The following is a 16,434-nucleotide window of genomic DNA, read 5'->3' as shown; positions in this document are numbered from 1 at the left end:
GATTTGGACATTAACATACTTGTAACAGACGGATTACATAAAGCAATGCACATCTTCCTTTTACGGTTATATCTCTGAACTTGGGATTGATTTGTGATGTCATGTTGGTCACGTGTCTCTTTTATACAGTCCACTCCAGCTGTTTACTCCTAATGTAGAAAATGTAAATATGAAAATGGCCTTTTTGATATTTGCAGAGCAGATTTTAGTGGAGCACCAGTCCAAATCCACTTATTCACCTATTGGAATTTTAGTGGAGTCACAGGAGCTGGTCTTAGAAGGTTCATATGTGTTACAAATTCAATGTTTCTATGGAATAAGTGGAGAACTGTTTTTATTGTATTCCTCCTTGATTAAATTCCAAGTAAAATATATTTTGAGGGATATAAAGGTTGTTTTGAACCCATTCAGATCCTAAACCAAAATTGTGTCGATAGTTGAGTGCTAGTTGTAGCCACGCACCCTTAACTAGCTTGTTGAAAACAGCCCAGTGAGATTGTTTGATATTTTATCCCACAACTTTGTAAATTTTCAGCTGCATTATCCTGTTTCATATATATATATATCGTACTAACAAGCAGATATGTGTCCACAACCATGCTAGCCTTTAGCCTTTAACACATTAGTATTGTTTAGCTAAATGCTAATATTAGCATGCAAACATGTTCAAATTGGTAATGATAACTTGTCAGCGTTTAACAGCTTTTACAAAAAGGAAGCTTTTATGTTTGGGTAATTTTGTATTTTAAAATGCTTAAGTGAGATGAAAACTTTCTTTGTGTGATTTAAATTCTGACGGAACAAAAATGTGACTTATTCAACTAATTACATAAATCACTTTTTCATTGTCTGCAGAACAATACTGGCTGACATGACAGAATAATTACTGCTCGAAATTATAAAACAAATCTTAATTCTCTTCATTTTTCTCTCACATGTGGTTCTATTTGTTTCCTCTTGATGATTTGTTTTTAGTTTGTCTTCTATTCAGTCAGTCTATTCAATCAAATTGCTTATATTGATACCTTCTGGAGACACAAGGTAGCTTAGTTTATTTGCTCAAAATCAGTCAATGAAAATATGCATAATTTGCATTTTCTTTTTAGTGACACTTCAAAATTGACATCAAACGTATTACTATTATACGTATTATGTATTATCACGATTACTGTTGGTGGAAACATGGCAAATACTGTATATACTTCAAGGCCAGGCGCATGCTAAAAGCAATATTTTTAAGCAGACATCTCAAACAAAGTGATTTTCGAGGCCTTACATTGTACTGCTGAGCATAGTGTTGGAGCTTTAAGAGGAATAATGTGTCTCAGATTAATATTTATTTGCCAGGTGTTGATTTATGATTAGTTGAGGTATTTTTTTAAGGTGTTAACTTGGAGTAGTCATATTTTCGAAACTTTAAAACATTACTTTCTGAGAACAAATAAAACATTCAAGCAGTACATTTGGCTCTACAGACCGTAGTTCATAAATCTTTATTTGAGTCCTTTGAACATTTGGTCAGCTTTCCATGTAGTAATGAGACTTATTTTCTCTTATCTGAGAAGAAAACAAGTCAAAGAAGGACTGTAAACACATCCCGGGGAAGCGTGTGTGTGGGAGGAGCCATTCTGTGCTGCCATAGAATAAAAATATTGATCGTGAATGGGAACAGTGCTGCCTCAAAAACATTCTGTCAGTATGGTGCTACCGTCTGGTCTCAAAGGGATGCTTTGGGACATTTGAACAGTCTCTTGCCACTTCTAATCCTGAACCTTTTTTTAAATGTAGAGCTGAACCACCAAATTTTGCATCTTGTCTAATGCAGGTCCACCTTTGAAAATGAGTCTTCTGCTATTGTTTTTCAGGGCTCCTATGGTGTGGTCAAGCTTGCCTACAATGAAGATGATGACAAACATTACGTAAGTCACCGCGGCCATTTTACATTTGAGCAACTTCTTATTGAAATACCTCACAGCCACAGTGGTCTTTTGAGCCTCTATCAAGTCTCTCAGCTTTGTCTGGACAGAAGACCAGGACTATTGATTTTTTTTTTTTTTTTTTTTTTTTTTTTTTTTTTTTTTTTCAATTTATTTATTTATATCTTTTTGTGTCCTTGTTGCCAAGCTGTGAGTTTCATCCCCTCTGATTGCATCAATTGCCTTGGAAGTAATTTCAAAACATAACGGTAGCTTCTGGTGTCATTTGACATGCAGCCAAGACCTTTATATCTTTCTTCAAAGCAGTGCTGTTGATTGCTTGTGTATCAACTGCTCTGAGGTTAGTCCACAAGGGGAGAGTTTGGATATGAGCCATGCACAAGGTCAATTTCAGGTGTTTCCATCAAGGTGATTTGTTCTCTTGAAAGCTCAACAACTTCCAAATGTAAGCTGTTTTATACGTTAACATATCTAAGCTGCCCTGTGCAGTAACAACACTGAGAGTGTTTGCATGAGTCACATCGACTTAAGCTGCCAACCCTGGATGAATTTAAGATGTATTTTTGAATTGGAGCCAGTAGAAGCTCAGTTAAACACAATCCAATATCAAAATGGAAGCTTATAAAGGCACTGAAGCAGGATTTTCAACAACAGGATGGTTATGTAAGGACATGGAGTAGCCTTATACAGTGAGTGAAATATTAAAACAAGTGCTTGCATAAAAACAAACAGTAGTTTACAAACCAGTCCAAAAAAATTGCACTAAGACCCTTTGGTGTCACCCCTGAAAGATGTCCTGTGCAAGATTCGAATTTACATAAAGCTGAAAAAGAACACTCAAATGTTATGGTGCAGTAATCATTATTTTGTGCGTAAATGCAATCTTTTGAAATATTTGTATCACTTTCACACCTTTTCATTTGTGAAACTTAGACGAAGGTCCTCTGCAGTTATGTGTGAATTGTGGCAAATTTAAAAGAGGGAAAATACCAGTAGACAAAGCACATTTTTGAAAAGTACTTCTGTGCATTACTCTATGGCTTCCATTTTGATAAAATCCCAAACTTTCTGAAAATGCAGTGCTAATCAGCTTTTCTGTTTAACTTAAGTGCTGATGTTTCCTAACCCACGTGTTTCATCTTTCAAAGAGCATTTCCATTTATCTGTTTTCATGCTCTATTTGTGAATGAACTCATATTAAATATTATAAATATTTATACTTGGCTGTTAGAGGGAGAGTTGTATTAATTTAAAATTTAAAAAGTATTTGAAGCTGAGTTGTGAGTAAATCATGCGGCCTTAACAGAATGGGATCCGGTCCCCTTGTCACTTTTACTCTTGTGACTTTTTTTGGAAACTTGGCTCAAACATTGAATTGGGAACATTGCTACAACCATTGCTACACTCTTCATAAGTTCTGATAAGCCTCCTCCAGCTACTGTTCTGTGCATCAATCTAGCAGTTCTCTCAGTTGTGACACCTTGCCCTTTGAAATACATTTGAGAGTATGTTGTATTATAGGAGAAGTCAGTTGCTCGAGGTGTATTCGGTTTGAAGTCTGAGATTACTGTTCAGGAAAGATTAAAACCATGTCTTCCTCCTGCTTTTTCCATCTCACACTGGTATGTGTGTATGAGTTCAGATGGCCTCATCATTGCAGTGCATGTGTCTGCATTTAGATTCAGTCTTTGAGGATTTGTTACAGACACTGGCCAAAAATGTTAGGGTCCAGGACAGATAGCGGGTCATTGCAGGGTGGCTAGCAAGACAGACTCATCTGAAACAGCAGTGGCATGGATCGAGATAGCAGGAGATGAGTAATGGGGACATTTTTTTTATTTTTTTATTTTTCATTTTGCCTGGCAATCTAACATGGCTTCACATTAAAATGGGTTGGATATTTGCCTGCAGAGCATCTGCAATCCATGTACAGTTTACACAAACATATATCACACATATATCCCACACAGGAAGAACAACTCTGCCATGTGTAAAAACATACAGTGGGTTGTTAGTCAATAACTTATTTTGAAATTAAATGATATAATACATTGAAGATCAGCACACCACTTTAGATTTTTGACCTAGCAATAGGTTAATTATGATGCTTTGTTTCGTATAATTGCTGTTCTCACAGCTTGAGTGGCTGGCATCCAATTTTCATGTTACTGTTTCTCAAGCTCGGGGGATCCAAGTAAAATAAATTTATGCAAAATACCCTGAGCTCATTCTAAATTGGGGGAGTAATGAATTAAAGGGCTAATTATTAGCGGGCATTTGTTCTCACGAGCAGGAGCAGTCCTCACTTCTTATACTTTTAGTAAATAAGTGTCAGTCTTTCAGAAGGAGTGGTCTGTAGACACCTAAACCCAGTGTGTGCAAACATTAGCATCTGTGTGCATTGAGGCATTTTTTCCCCTTTTTTGTCAAATAGAAAAGCAAGAATTAAAATTGCAGATATTGTAAAAAGAATATGCATTTTTTTTACATAAAATGTTGCGTATAGCCTGTTTGTATCTGCCTGTGCTCAGGATCCTGATTGCCTTAAAAAAAGGATTGAGCCATAAATTATCACTCTTTACATTTCATTTTATTTTATTAGCCTCACTATTTAGTGCTCACTTCCTTCACTAACTACATTACTGCTATGCCACAACTATTCAGCTGATGAGAATCCAGCAGGTGACAGCAGGGTAGGGGAGACATTTTATTCTGGAGCTATGCAGGAATTAAATTGCACTTTTCATTCTGGATATAGTGGCTGCACATGAAATATAATATCATTTTACAGTGGCTCATTGTTGAACATTGCAGGATGTAACAGAACTGCTGACCTTTTTATTAAACAGCAGGAGCTTGTTTGATGTCCTGTAAGCTGAATTTAAGTTGGTCGTTTATTATATAGATGACAACCTCAAGGCTTCGATCAACCTAGATTTTACCTATGTCATTTTGTATATACCGCTGTACAGACATAGATCATATTCCTGGATAATTGTTTATTGATCAACTGGGGCCGGCAGCTTCTTTTCTGCCAGGGGCTTAATCTGACTCTGCTGTCAAGCATTCAGCAAAAGTGATCTCGTTCAGCCATTTTGCTTTGGCTGTAACATGTCTTCCTTTTTTGTTTCATCTCACAGAAAACTGCAAGTGCTTTATAGAAGTAGTTATTTTTCGTTGCAAAGCCTTGTTTAGATAGATGGAGACCTTACTGAGAGCACTGAGGTGCAGTGAGGGAACATGATGATACCTTTTTTATTGCGTCTTCCACCTGTATTTGCCCTCCATGCAACACTCCACTCATATCACCTCCTCTGGTCATAACTGATAAGTAACGGGTTCAGTTCAAAATCATTGTTTTTTTTTTCCCCAGTTATTCCCATTCTTTGTTGAAGAATATAATGTAGTCATCCCTGTTTTGAAGTTTTGTTTTTTAATGATTTGACAAAAACTGTGTTGATGCACCTTGACCTACCTTTGCAGGGCGACACATTTACTGTAATGAACAGCGTGTAGTCACGATTAATGCTGTGTCATTCATGTAAAAGCTGTGTCATTCTAAACATTGCTGGACAACTGTTCGGGTACTGTGTGGCTTAGTGAGGCTTCATTTCTCCACATTAAACACCCTCCCACAGTTTTGCACATTCACACTTATCCAAACAGACACACACAGATAGCACTTCATGGAAACTATGTACAAACCTGACTTCTGCACAGTCATAGTCATGGTGACCAAAAACACAGCTGAGCTGTACATCAACTACACAGTTTGTGTAGAGGAAATAGAACATGCCCCATGAATGACTAAACAGTGAAATTACTTGCTGACAGTGTGGTTGGGAAAGGTATAGCGTGCAGTGAATGTTAGTTACTTCATGTCTTCTTCTTCTTTTAGATTTAGTTCCTTAAAATGAGGTGCCTTTATTTTGTTGAGCTTTTTCCTACTGAGATGTACAAGCAAAGACACACGCATACACAGTTGTAAGTAAAATATTTATTTATGGAAAATCTTTTAAGGTAAAAAAAAAAGTGCTTCCCAATGAAATCCAGGAAACACGATAAAATATAAGAATATAAAAACATATCGACAAACGCAAATCACAAACAAGTTTAAAAAGATGGGTATTCGCTGCTTTTTAAAAGCGATCCACAGATCTCAGTTTCAGTGGGAGCTGCTGTTCTGACCTTGAGAAGCCAGTAGATGCTTTTTCCCATGAAAGATTCATTGGCTCTAGGCTTATCTTTTCAGATAGTCCCCCTGACCTCATAGAAAGGTAAATACCACAGATATTTCATACATTAGAATCCTCACGTGTCTTTAAGGAATTTTTCACACGGAAATTGTATTTATAATTTCATTCAATTGAAGAGCATTTTCTTAATTATTTTTTATCCATATGTCTACTTTTTTTGAGCTCACATGCAGTTAATTTACTGTATGTGGTGACACTGTATGTCTAAATCAGCTTTTCCTTTTCTAGGCCATGAAGGTTTTATCCAAGAAGAAGTTGATGAAGCAGTGTGGTTTTCCACGTGAGTCCTGGTTCTTTTACCTATTTATATAGATCTTGTACACCAATTTGGTAAGACACTAGATGAACACTGAATGTGCATCTACCACCAGGGCCAATACTTTATTTGAAAGAAAATTATCCACATTCACACCAAATGTTAATGGCATCGTCTCTTGCTGAATGTATTTTAAAAAACTGGTACAAAGCAGTGAAATTTTATGTGCTGCCGTACAAGTACACTGCACAATTGTTATTCCTTCTCCTCCACTCAGACATTTGTCTGTCTTCCAGCAGGAATCACACAAAAACAATAAATCTTTTATGAAATTAAGCAGAAAGGTGAAGCATCGGTAAAGCAAGAATCAGTTGAATTTTAGATTTGGATCACTTTCTTTAAAACGAGTTAAGGCACTGGCCTTTGTGGACACCCTGAGTGCCCATTCTTGTTTATTATGTAAAGGGAAAACATTTCAAAACCAAAATGGTTTCGATTCTGAGAAACACTAGAATTTAAAAGCATCAGTTACAAAATTCTTTAAAAAGAAACTATATAATGATCATGCAACAAGTAAAATCACTTTTCAAGGCATTTTGTTAAAATTGCCACAGGATGTTTTACATTTTCTTCAAAAGACATTCAACTTGGCTCATTTTGATTGCATGTAATATTTTGTAACCTTGTTTGGTTGGTGCTCTATAGGTCGCCCACCCCCAAGAGGACCAAAAGCAGCCCAAGGAGAGCAGCCCAAAATCTTAGGCCCCCTAGAAAGAGTCTACCAAGAGATTGCCATCCTTAAAAAACTGGACCATGTCAATATTGTCAAGCTGGTGGAGGTAAGGGTTTCTTTATCTTTTAATGATTGTTGAGAACAAAAAAGTCAAGTGGATGCAGTACTTTCTGTCAAAAAAACACCCCAAACAGCAGTCTTATAATATTTGCTGATGCTTTAGTAGCAGATATTGTTAAAATGTCCGTGTTAACATCCTGAAAGTTCAGTGAAGATTCTCTTGTTGAGTATTTTGTCTGGCAAATGTTAAAGTGAATCATGCCATGTTGCATGCTGTGTTGGGAGCGCTTTCTGCCTGGGTAGTTTGGCTAAAAATGGTCTAATGTGGTGGATAAGAGAAGAAATGGAGAAAGAAAAAGGAGAAGATGGACCTTACAGAGAGAAATTAGATTCTGCCGCTGACTGCAAGATCTATTTAAAAGCAAGCAAGTAGTGTACCAAAATCTACTCTCTTGCAGAATCTTGTCCCCCTTTTTTTGCAAATGTATTTTATTTGAGTAAACAAATAATAATACTTAAAAATGGATTCAGAAATGTTTATTTTAGTGGAGTTGTATGCATTGGGTTTTATGAGCCACTATGATGACAACAAAGAAGATTTACTCTAAGAACCCATTTTTAAAAAAAGTCATTTTTCAACATGCAGTGCACATGTGGCTATGTTTAGCATTTAGTTATGAGGAATAGAAATTGACTCGGTTATGATTTTAGAGGTTACAGCTTGGCCATAGAAACACTGTCCTGAAGTTATAATTCAGGGTCTGTGCAGACAAAAAAGACACCATCAGTGCAAGTGAGAATACAATATGGCCTCTAAACAAACCGACAACGTCAGCTTTATATTCTCTACAGGAAAAAGAAAAAACATGCTTGGAGATGAGCTTTTAGCCACACTAGCAGCAGAGAAATAGGGATTCCAGTTTTATGCTCCTAAAATCTGGAACAGTCTTCCAGAAGATGTGAGACAGGCCTCAACTCTGACAATGTTTAAATCCAGGCTGAAAACAGTTCTATTTAGCTGTGCATATGACACCTGAAAGTATTTTATCTTTAATTTAATTAATTCAGTATTATTTTTTATGGGTTTTTTTTCTTCTTTTATGTAGCTGTAAAGCACTTTGAATTGCCTTGTGTACGAATTGTGCTCTGCAAATAAAATTGCCTTGCCTTACCTCATCAGTTTGTTAATTTTGAGTCAGTTAAAGTAAAACCAGCTAAACATCTTTAGCTTTTTTTAAAATGGGGGGAAAAATAAATGCGGTCACCCTGTAAATATATTCTTATATTTCAAACTGATTTTGAATGCTTTAAAGACTGACTTTTAGTGTCTGCAGAAGCATTTTGTTGAGGGAAGATGAGAGGCAGTTCAAGATGAAACATCACTCCTTAGTGATATCATCAGTTTTTCAACCCAGGCCAGATGGCGGGGGGGCTCTGAAGCCGTGGCCGGGAGTTAAGCTCGGGCAGTTGGGCACTAGGAAAGGCGTCTGGCGTGCGTGGGCAAAGAGCATAGGAAAACAGTTTTCAAGGAAAAGTATTTCTGTCCCTTGTGCTTACTCCCTAGAGAAGACACTCGCTTTTATCCCTTCTCTTCTTTGTCCACAGTCACTCCCACTCTCAAATTAGGAACATGTGGACTAAAGAAAAAACCTGCTCTCTTCCACTCCATCTTATTCTATTCATCCATTTAAATGGCTGCCTGAGTCAGGATCAGATTCATGAAGGGTATCACATTGATTCTCGGGAGACCTCGGTCCAGTCCATCTAATTATGAATAAATTTTCTCTCTCTTGATATTTAAACACTAAATGCAACGCCAAGTGGAACAGATTAAAAACAGTGAAAATGATTTGGTTATTTGTCACAGATTGTGGGGAAAGGACAGTCAAGCCGACTTGTTTCCCATCAGCCTGTTCTGTTATGAGAGTAGCCCCTTCCATTAGAAACCCTGGCTCAATTTATGCCATTTGCTCAAAAGTCCTTATTTATTTCCCATTTCATCTTAGTCACTGCATTAATCAACAGCTTCCAATAAGAAGACAAAGCCACTAATGGTCTGCACTGTGCACACAATACAAGCAGCAAAGGCTTGTTTCTAGTTTATAGCTTTTTCTTGTTTTTCTACAGTTACTTGGAACAAAAAGATAAGTGCAGTGTGTAATCCAAATCAAAGTGTTTAATTCGGTGAACTGTAGAGGACGGTGCTGGCAAACATTAACCTACTCAGTGGTGTAAGACGTGTTAAAACTAACATGAGTAAATGATGTCCCTGCTGCTTTAGAGTGGATTTCCTGAACTAGGTTTTCCATTGCCGTATGTCCTTGGCTCTAACCTTCGCTGAGATCATTTAAATTCACCAGGGTGTTGTATTTAATATAATGCTCCAGGTGAATATTTTCTGTGCTTTGTGAAAGCTGTGAAGAGTGCCAAAGCATGGAGTGAGTCCAGATGGAGTGAGCATTTTCCTTTCCAGTAGGAGCCCCAAAAGCTCCTTGTTTATTTGTATGTAATTATACATGTGATAAAAGAAATTTAAGGGATGGATGATTGAAAAACTGTCACACATTCGCACATGCGCACATTCTTCTTTCATTATTCACAATGTATCTCAAGCTACCCTGGGCAAGTGTAGCTTCTAGCCGCCAGCCTTAAAGTGATAGTTCGGAGTAGATTCACCCTCGGGTCATTTGAACCGTGACATCCAGCCAAGTAGCCCACCCGAAGTTTTTCCGATATTGGCTGAACATCAGCCGAGTAACTGCGTTATCCCGAATAGCTTAGTACAAGCGCTAACGGAACCTGGCAGTATCTCCAAAATTACCACACTAAAATCACATGCCATGACACCAAACTTCTACAGTAGTACAAATATGGTCTGTACTCACAAAACGATGTATTTGGAAGTTTGTACATACTCCAGGAGTTTATTATTATCAACACAAGCCTGATAGCTTTTCTGCTGCTAAAGCTGCGTCGACGTCACTTCCTTGATCTGGGAGCTTCAAAGTAAGATGAGGGTTGATCTACTACTGTAGACAACAAAGCAAGGCTGCTCAATTTCTCCATTGATAAAATAAATTCACAACTCTACAACATAAAAATTCATAAAAAAATCATGTAGAATATAACATATACTTTGTTGTCTACAGTAGTAGATCAACCCTCATCTTACTTTGAAGCTCCCAGATCAAGGAAGTTACGTCGACACAGCTTTAGCAGCAGAAAAGCTATCAGGCTTGTGTTGATAATAATAAACTCCTGGACTATGTACAAACTTCCAAATGCATTGTTTTGTGAGTACAGACCATATTTGTACTACTGTAGAAGTTTGGTGTCATGGCATGTGATTTTAGTGTGGTAATTTTGGAGATACTGCCAGGATCCATTAACCCTTGTACTAAGCTATTCGGGATAACTCAGTAACTCAGCTGATGTTCAGCCAATATCGAAAAAACTTCGGGTGGGCTACTTGGCTGGATGTCACGGTTCAAATGACCCTAGGGTGTATCTACTCCGAACTATCACTTTAAAGTGCTAACATTCGACCTTAGGAAAATACTGTGGGCAGCAGCAACTAAGACCAAGACAAACAGCCAAAACCAAAATTGAAACATAAGGTGCAGCCTTTTAAGCGGCTTGTAAATCCCTCTATCTCAGAAAAAACAGGCGGTTTCAGACTCAGACTATATCCTTGTCTTTGTGGAGAATGTTCATAACTCAGTGGAGGAAAAGCTTAAACTTTGCTTGCTCCAAAAGAGACATGCACATCCACTCTGATTAGAACATCAGTCCACTGCTTTATCTTCACATAGCAAGTAGTTGATCGCTGCTGTATTAAGATTTGAAATATTATAGATTAGAACTATCAAGCAAGAGTGGGTTGCAGTCTAGTCTTTTTCCAATTTCCATAGCTCTGCTTTTCATTTTCACAATCGTAGTCTTGGGCATCAAACTACAATAACTCAGTCATTAAGGGATCATGCTCCTGTTTTCACATAATCAAGTTGGAGCTCTTAACAGACTACAATGATCGAAGATCTCCCAACTGTACATCTTTTTAAGTCATGTAAACTACTATTAAAGTGCCAAGGCTCGGCTTTAAAGGTGTAATAAATCAGAACTGTCAGTTGTTCACGGCTCAATGAATGAGAGAGAAATTAGCCCTTCTACACTGCCTGTTCAAGGTGGGACTGTTGTGCCCTCACCTCATCAGTTAGGATTGAATAACTTGTTGCCTGAAGCCGAAACATATTAATCACTGCAGTACTTTTCCATCGGGAGGCTCTTACCTATTTGCTTTTCTTTATGATCAGGCAGTTTATGTGGAACAGTTTGAGCTGTGGGCTGCTATTTGTTCTTTAGCTCTGCTTTGCTGCAAAAGAGACAGAAGTCAAAGTGGACAAACATGCTTTGTGAAGTGAAACTCTGAGTTAAAATGATGAAGATAGTCCAGTGCAACTGTTGTCTGTTTTCTCCGATGCTTCTTTGTTCTTTATCATTTTTGGTATTTGGTCCTCTTTATGATGAAATTGGTTGTTCTCCCCCGCTCCTGACTTAAGCTAACCTTCAGTCACTCAGCATATAACCCACACATAGTGCAATTTCCACGGGTTGTGTGCTGTTTTTGGAGCAATGCGAGTCCATCCGTGTTGGTTAAGATCTTTCACTCAGCATGGGGTGAGTGCAACACATAACTATGTGCTGCTATAAACGTGAACTAAAGGAGAGCCGGCAGGGTGGAACGCCTCTCTAAACACCACTGCTGACCTTCTTTTGCTCTGATTCCACAATGCTGTTTAAGTATTTGAAAGCCATACTGATAGGGTACGATACTGCCTCTATTTTTGTCAGTATGAATGGAAAGAGGCACATTGCAGAAAGATGTTTTGTAAAATTTGCCACAGATGTCCATCCCAGGCTAAAAAGGGAGCTAATGTTCATCTATGTTTTTATATCAGTGGGACGGAGAGCTCGTTTCATTTACATATTTGCATGAATAAGTCATGTTCTTCTTTTTATGAATAATATTTTCTTTATTTGTTTCACATTTTCACTTTGAAAATGCTTGCTCTCCCTGCCTCTGGGAGAAAGATGATAGACCGCGGAGCTCGTAAATACAGCTGCTTAAAAATAGTTCCTGCAATTGTGCTGTGGCTTTCAAACATAAAAACGATATAAACCGACTTCTGCTTTTACTTCTCCAGCCACAGCTGATGAAAATGCTGCTGCTGCAAACATTTGCACCTCTGCGATTACGGTTGTAGAAATGTTAGTAGTATTAGCGCTGGGATCGCCTTTACTGGACCTGTTTTCGTGGCTTATGCAGTTCACGATAAACGCTGCCAGCACCCTGTTTTAATGCAAACGCTGTGTGAAAAGGGCATGAGAGAGCAGTGGTGTTGAAGTCAGGTTAAAAGTGATAGTAAAGGACCTGTGTAGATGAAAACAAAACTGAATATCCGACAAATAAAACCTAATTAACTACATTTTTACTTGTTACATGCAAGTGACAAACAACAACATTCTAGAAAGGTATTACATTGCTCTATTTTGTGTTGATTATGAATGTTTACCTCTTTTTCTGTTTCTGAGTGTGTGTGTGTGTGTGTGTGTGTGTGTGGGGCTCGGCTTTGCACAGTCAAACAGATCTACAGTGCAGCTCTTTGACACTAGTCGTAATTCTGTCATTGTTTAGCTACAATTTCAAGTTTTGCATCTGAGAATTTGTCAACAGATATGGCATATGAAAAAGAAAAAAAATCTATAGATACCTCTAAGAACATAGCCAGGAGCTGAACATATTTGAGTTTTTAAAAGAAAAATGAGCAAAAATGTAGACTTGCTGATGAATACACTGATGATGAGTAGGCATTGTGCTTGTATTACAGCTTCTTACATTCTACTTTTTATTGATATGAGCAGAACTGTGTCTGAGGTGTATAAACACTTTAACGTATAATGACCATCTTTTCAAATTAGAATCATTTCAGTGACAATAAATGTCAAAGTCTTCAGTTTCTATCTATTTTGGCAGTGCTCTCCCAAACCTTCACTGCATTATGCTGTACCTCCCGTCTTAAAGACAAGTGGCAGAGGAATTCGTTACCAGGTATTTTATTTAGAACTGCCTAAATTGTGTGAGAGTGAGGCCGAGAGAATCTAACCAGGAGCATGGGGGGCAGAGGCAGTGGAAGCCACCAATCAACAGTTGAACACCTAAGTGTTCAAGTAGTTATCAAGCATAATGCTGATAAGACGGGAGAATGGCAGGAGGGTAACTAATGGCATAAATTGGTCTTTCTTCTTGAATAAAACCGGTGACAGTGAAGGTTGTCTGAAATGTCTTGATTGCAGAATTGCCTGCAGATGGAAACACCTCCATCAGCTCCGTACAGGTGTGTCCTCTCCTGCAATCAAGCACAAGCAAACTTGAGAGATTGGAGGGCATGTCGTCTCAGCAAGTCATCCGCCTCTAGTCTGATCTGCAGCTATTTGAAAGCAGCTCATTTGTCCGGTTGAGAATGTGATGCTTTTTCACAACAGATATTTTAAGATGTCACCTTAACATTGGCGTATCAACGATGGCTGCATTAAAGGGAGTTTCCTGTTGTTTGGCGTTACTGCATTGAAAAAGTGTATTTCAACAGTGTAATTCACTATACTCGGGTATCAGTCAGGGGCCAGGGCTCTATCTATCATCTCTATCTAAATCAAAGTGCTGCAGCTAAACTCATTACTGTCCTGCTAACTGCTCCCAGACCAGTTTGTGATAAGGGGAGATTGGTTCTTTTCCATTAGAGCCTCCATCTGATGAAACTCTGGTGGAACATCTCTCTAACCTAACTCACTCTATCCCTTAATATAAGGCACTTAATAATATTAAGTAAAGTGGGGTAAAACAATACTTTATTATTACTGTAATTATCACAGTGTTTTCCTGTGAGTTCTGATTCATTTGGTCGAATGAATTACAAGTTACCCTCTTACAATTTCATTTTGCAAACTGTTCAGATTCAATGCATGCTATGTTTGTAGTTGATTTACTGCACAAGAAATCTGTTTTTTCTGTGGAGAAACTTAAAAACGGAGGAAGAGAGTCAGAGGAATTTAGGCTAAAAGGGGCCCCGCAGCGCCCTTCTGCCACCGTTGGCAAATAGACCAAATAAATCTGGCCACGCCACTGGCCAACTGTCAACTGCCAAGATCTGAATGTTATCCTGCCGTTATGAGCCCGTGTTGCAAGTTGCACATCTCAAAAATATCCTAACTATTGAGGATTATGGTGTAGTAAAAGTGACAAAACTGAGATGACTGCTAATGGAGGCTATACCCTTGTTAAAGTCAACTGTTGCTATTCATGTGCCCCCTAGCATCCTAACACAACCCGATACTGGCTTTGCTGGCCATTAGCACACTGAGACTGGCAGCCCATTGGATGGGAGCGAAAAGTCAGTTGATGTTTGCATCTGTGTGGTCAACCCAACCGCACCTTATTCTGGAGTTTGCTCAAAACTTTGCTATCAAAACATATAAATTCTAGTCAAAAACAAGCCAAAATATAGATTATGCTGAGCCGAACTGCGTGCTATTAGCTTTATAAATAACTCAGAAAATAAGTATTTCTTATTTTTTAGGGTTTGTACCTACTGGATGTTTGTAGCTGGATATTCTCCTCTCCTGATTATGTTAATCTTGCAGGTGCTGGATGATCCATCAGAGGACAACCTTCACATGGGTATGCACATTTTTTCTTTGTCCTTGCACTCTCCTATTGCCTCCCCTTTCTCATCCTTTGGCATATATGCCACCAACAAGAGTTTGTGTAATTTATACAGAGTCCAGATCCTCTCTTTCTTCCCTTCACACCACCTCGGGGCTCACACATTATGCAGAAGCTTTCCATCAGCAGGGCCAGGTCACAGTCAGGACGCCTGTTAGTGAGGAAGAACAAACTAATTATCAGCTAATTCAGTGCTCTTGACGATGACAAGTCTGAGGCTTGGGTGTAGCCTCAGTGGCAGTCGGGGTGAACTAATAAATGAAATGTTTATTCTTACGTTGCCCTTTTTCATTTTCCCCCTTTCTTTTTCTGGCAGTGTTTGAGCTGATGCGTAAGGGGTGAGTAGAGAACGTTCTTTTATGTCTAAATAATTTAAACCTTTACCTCAACTCCTCATTTCTCTATCCCTCCATTCTGACCTCAGTCTCTGCAACATCCTCCTCCATTTTGCCAAGCTAAAACACAGCCGGTGTGTTTTTTCCATCCCAGGCTTCAAAGGGAGCTAATGTTCTTAGGTTTTCACAGTTGTTACTGATGCCAGTCAGCTACGGAAGTGTTTCAGGTCCTGTTGCTGGAAATATTCTTTCGTACACCACTGAAAATTTGTTAATCTCTTAATCCAAGTCCATTTATTATTGTAAACAGCGGGAGGCAGGGGAGCTGATTTATTTACATATCTGCATGCATAAATCACATTCTCTTTTTTTATATATATATAAAAAAAAAAATCATTTTCAGCATCAGAGAAAATGTTTATCATCTCTCCCGAGAGGCAAGGAGACCAGACTGTTGTGCTCGTTAATACAATGCTGCCAGCATAACTGCCCTGATAAGGACTTGACATAACAAAGAAATAGATAAGTTAAAATAGATCCACAGACTATTTGGATGACAGATTTATCTTAAGACCTTTTGAGCAACAATGTTAGTATTTCAATTTGATAACAGCTGCAGAGCAGGTAGAAGACCTATAGAAACGTGGTTGTTGTTGCAGAGACTTTTAGTTTTTCTTTAGTAGGGTTATGTGAAGTACTCATAAATAGCTGTTTACTTTGTCACTACATTTTCTGAATAGAAGAATGTCTGGTTTGCTCACTGCATCATTGATCATGATGAGTCTTCAATCAGTTGTGTCAGTCGGACTTTCATTTTGATTTGGCATCCCTTTTCAGGTATGGTAAATGCTAAAATGCTCAGATGTAAATATCCACAATTTTGCATTTGCCTGAACCACTATGAAAATTGTTTTTTAGATGGAAAAAATTAGGTACTGTTTTCATTATTTGTTAACAGGTCAGAATTCCTCCCTGCATGTAAGCTAAAAGAAGCTTTAATGCCTTGACATGCTACAGTTCCTTCTTATGGCATCCCTTTTTATGGCATTCATGCACTTAATTATTGACTTGTGGTGG

At 38.2% G+C, this 16,434-nt stretch overlaps 1 protein-coding gene across 2 annotated transcripts in view; it reads left to right on the top strand.

Moving 5' to 3' along the window:
- Positions 1–16,434, top strand: part of camkk1a (calcium/calmodulin-dependent protein kinase kinase 1, alpha a) — a 68,681-nt gene that overhangs the window by 35,265 nt on the left and 16,982 nt on the right. For both annotated transcript variants that reach the window (XM_075486436.1, XM_075486435.1), the window contains exons 4-8: positions 1,866–1,919; positions 6,422–6,473; positions 7,155–7,288; positions 14,941–14,977; positions 15,339–15,360. In XM_075486436.1, the coding sequence (XP_075342551.1) occupies positions 1,866–1,919; positions 6,422–6,473; positions 7,155–7,288; positions 14,941–14,977; positions 15,339–15,360 (299 nt within the window). The remainder of the gene's footprint in view (positions 1–1,865; positions 1,920–6,421; positions 6,474–7,154; positions 7,289–14,940; positions 14,978–15,338; positions 15,361–16,434) is intronic.

Source organism: Odontesthes bonariensis, chromosome 16, assembly GCF_027942865.1.
Source record: "Odontesthes bonariensis isolate fOdoBon6 chromosome 16, fOdoBon6.hap1, whole genome shotgun sequence".
Classification (NCBI taxonomy): Eukaryota; Metazoa; Chordata; class Actinopteri; order Atheriniformes; family Atherinopsidae; genus Odontesthes; species Odontesthes bonariensis.
The sequence above is the reverse complement of the archived record's forward strand: the minus strand, read 5'-3'. Positions and strand labels throughout refer to the sequence as shown.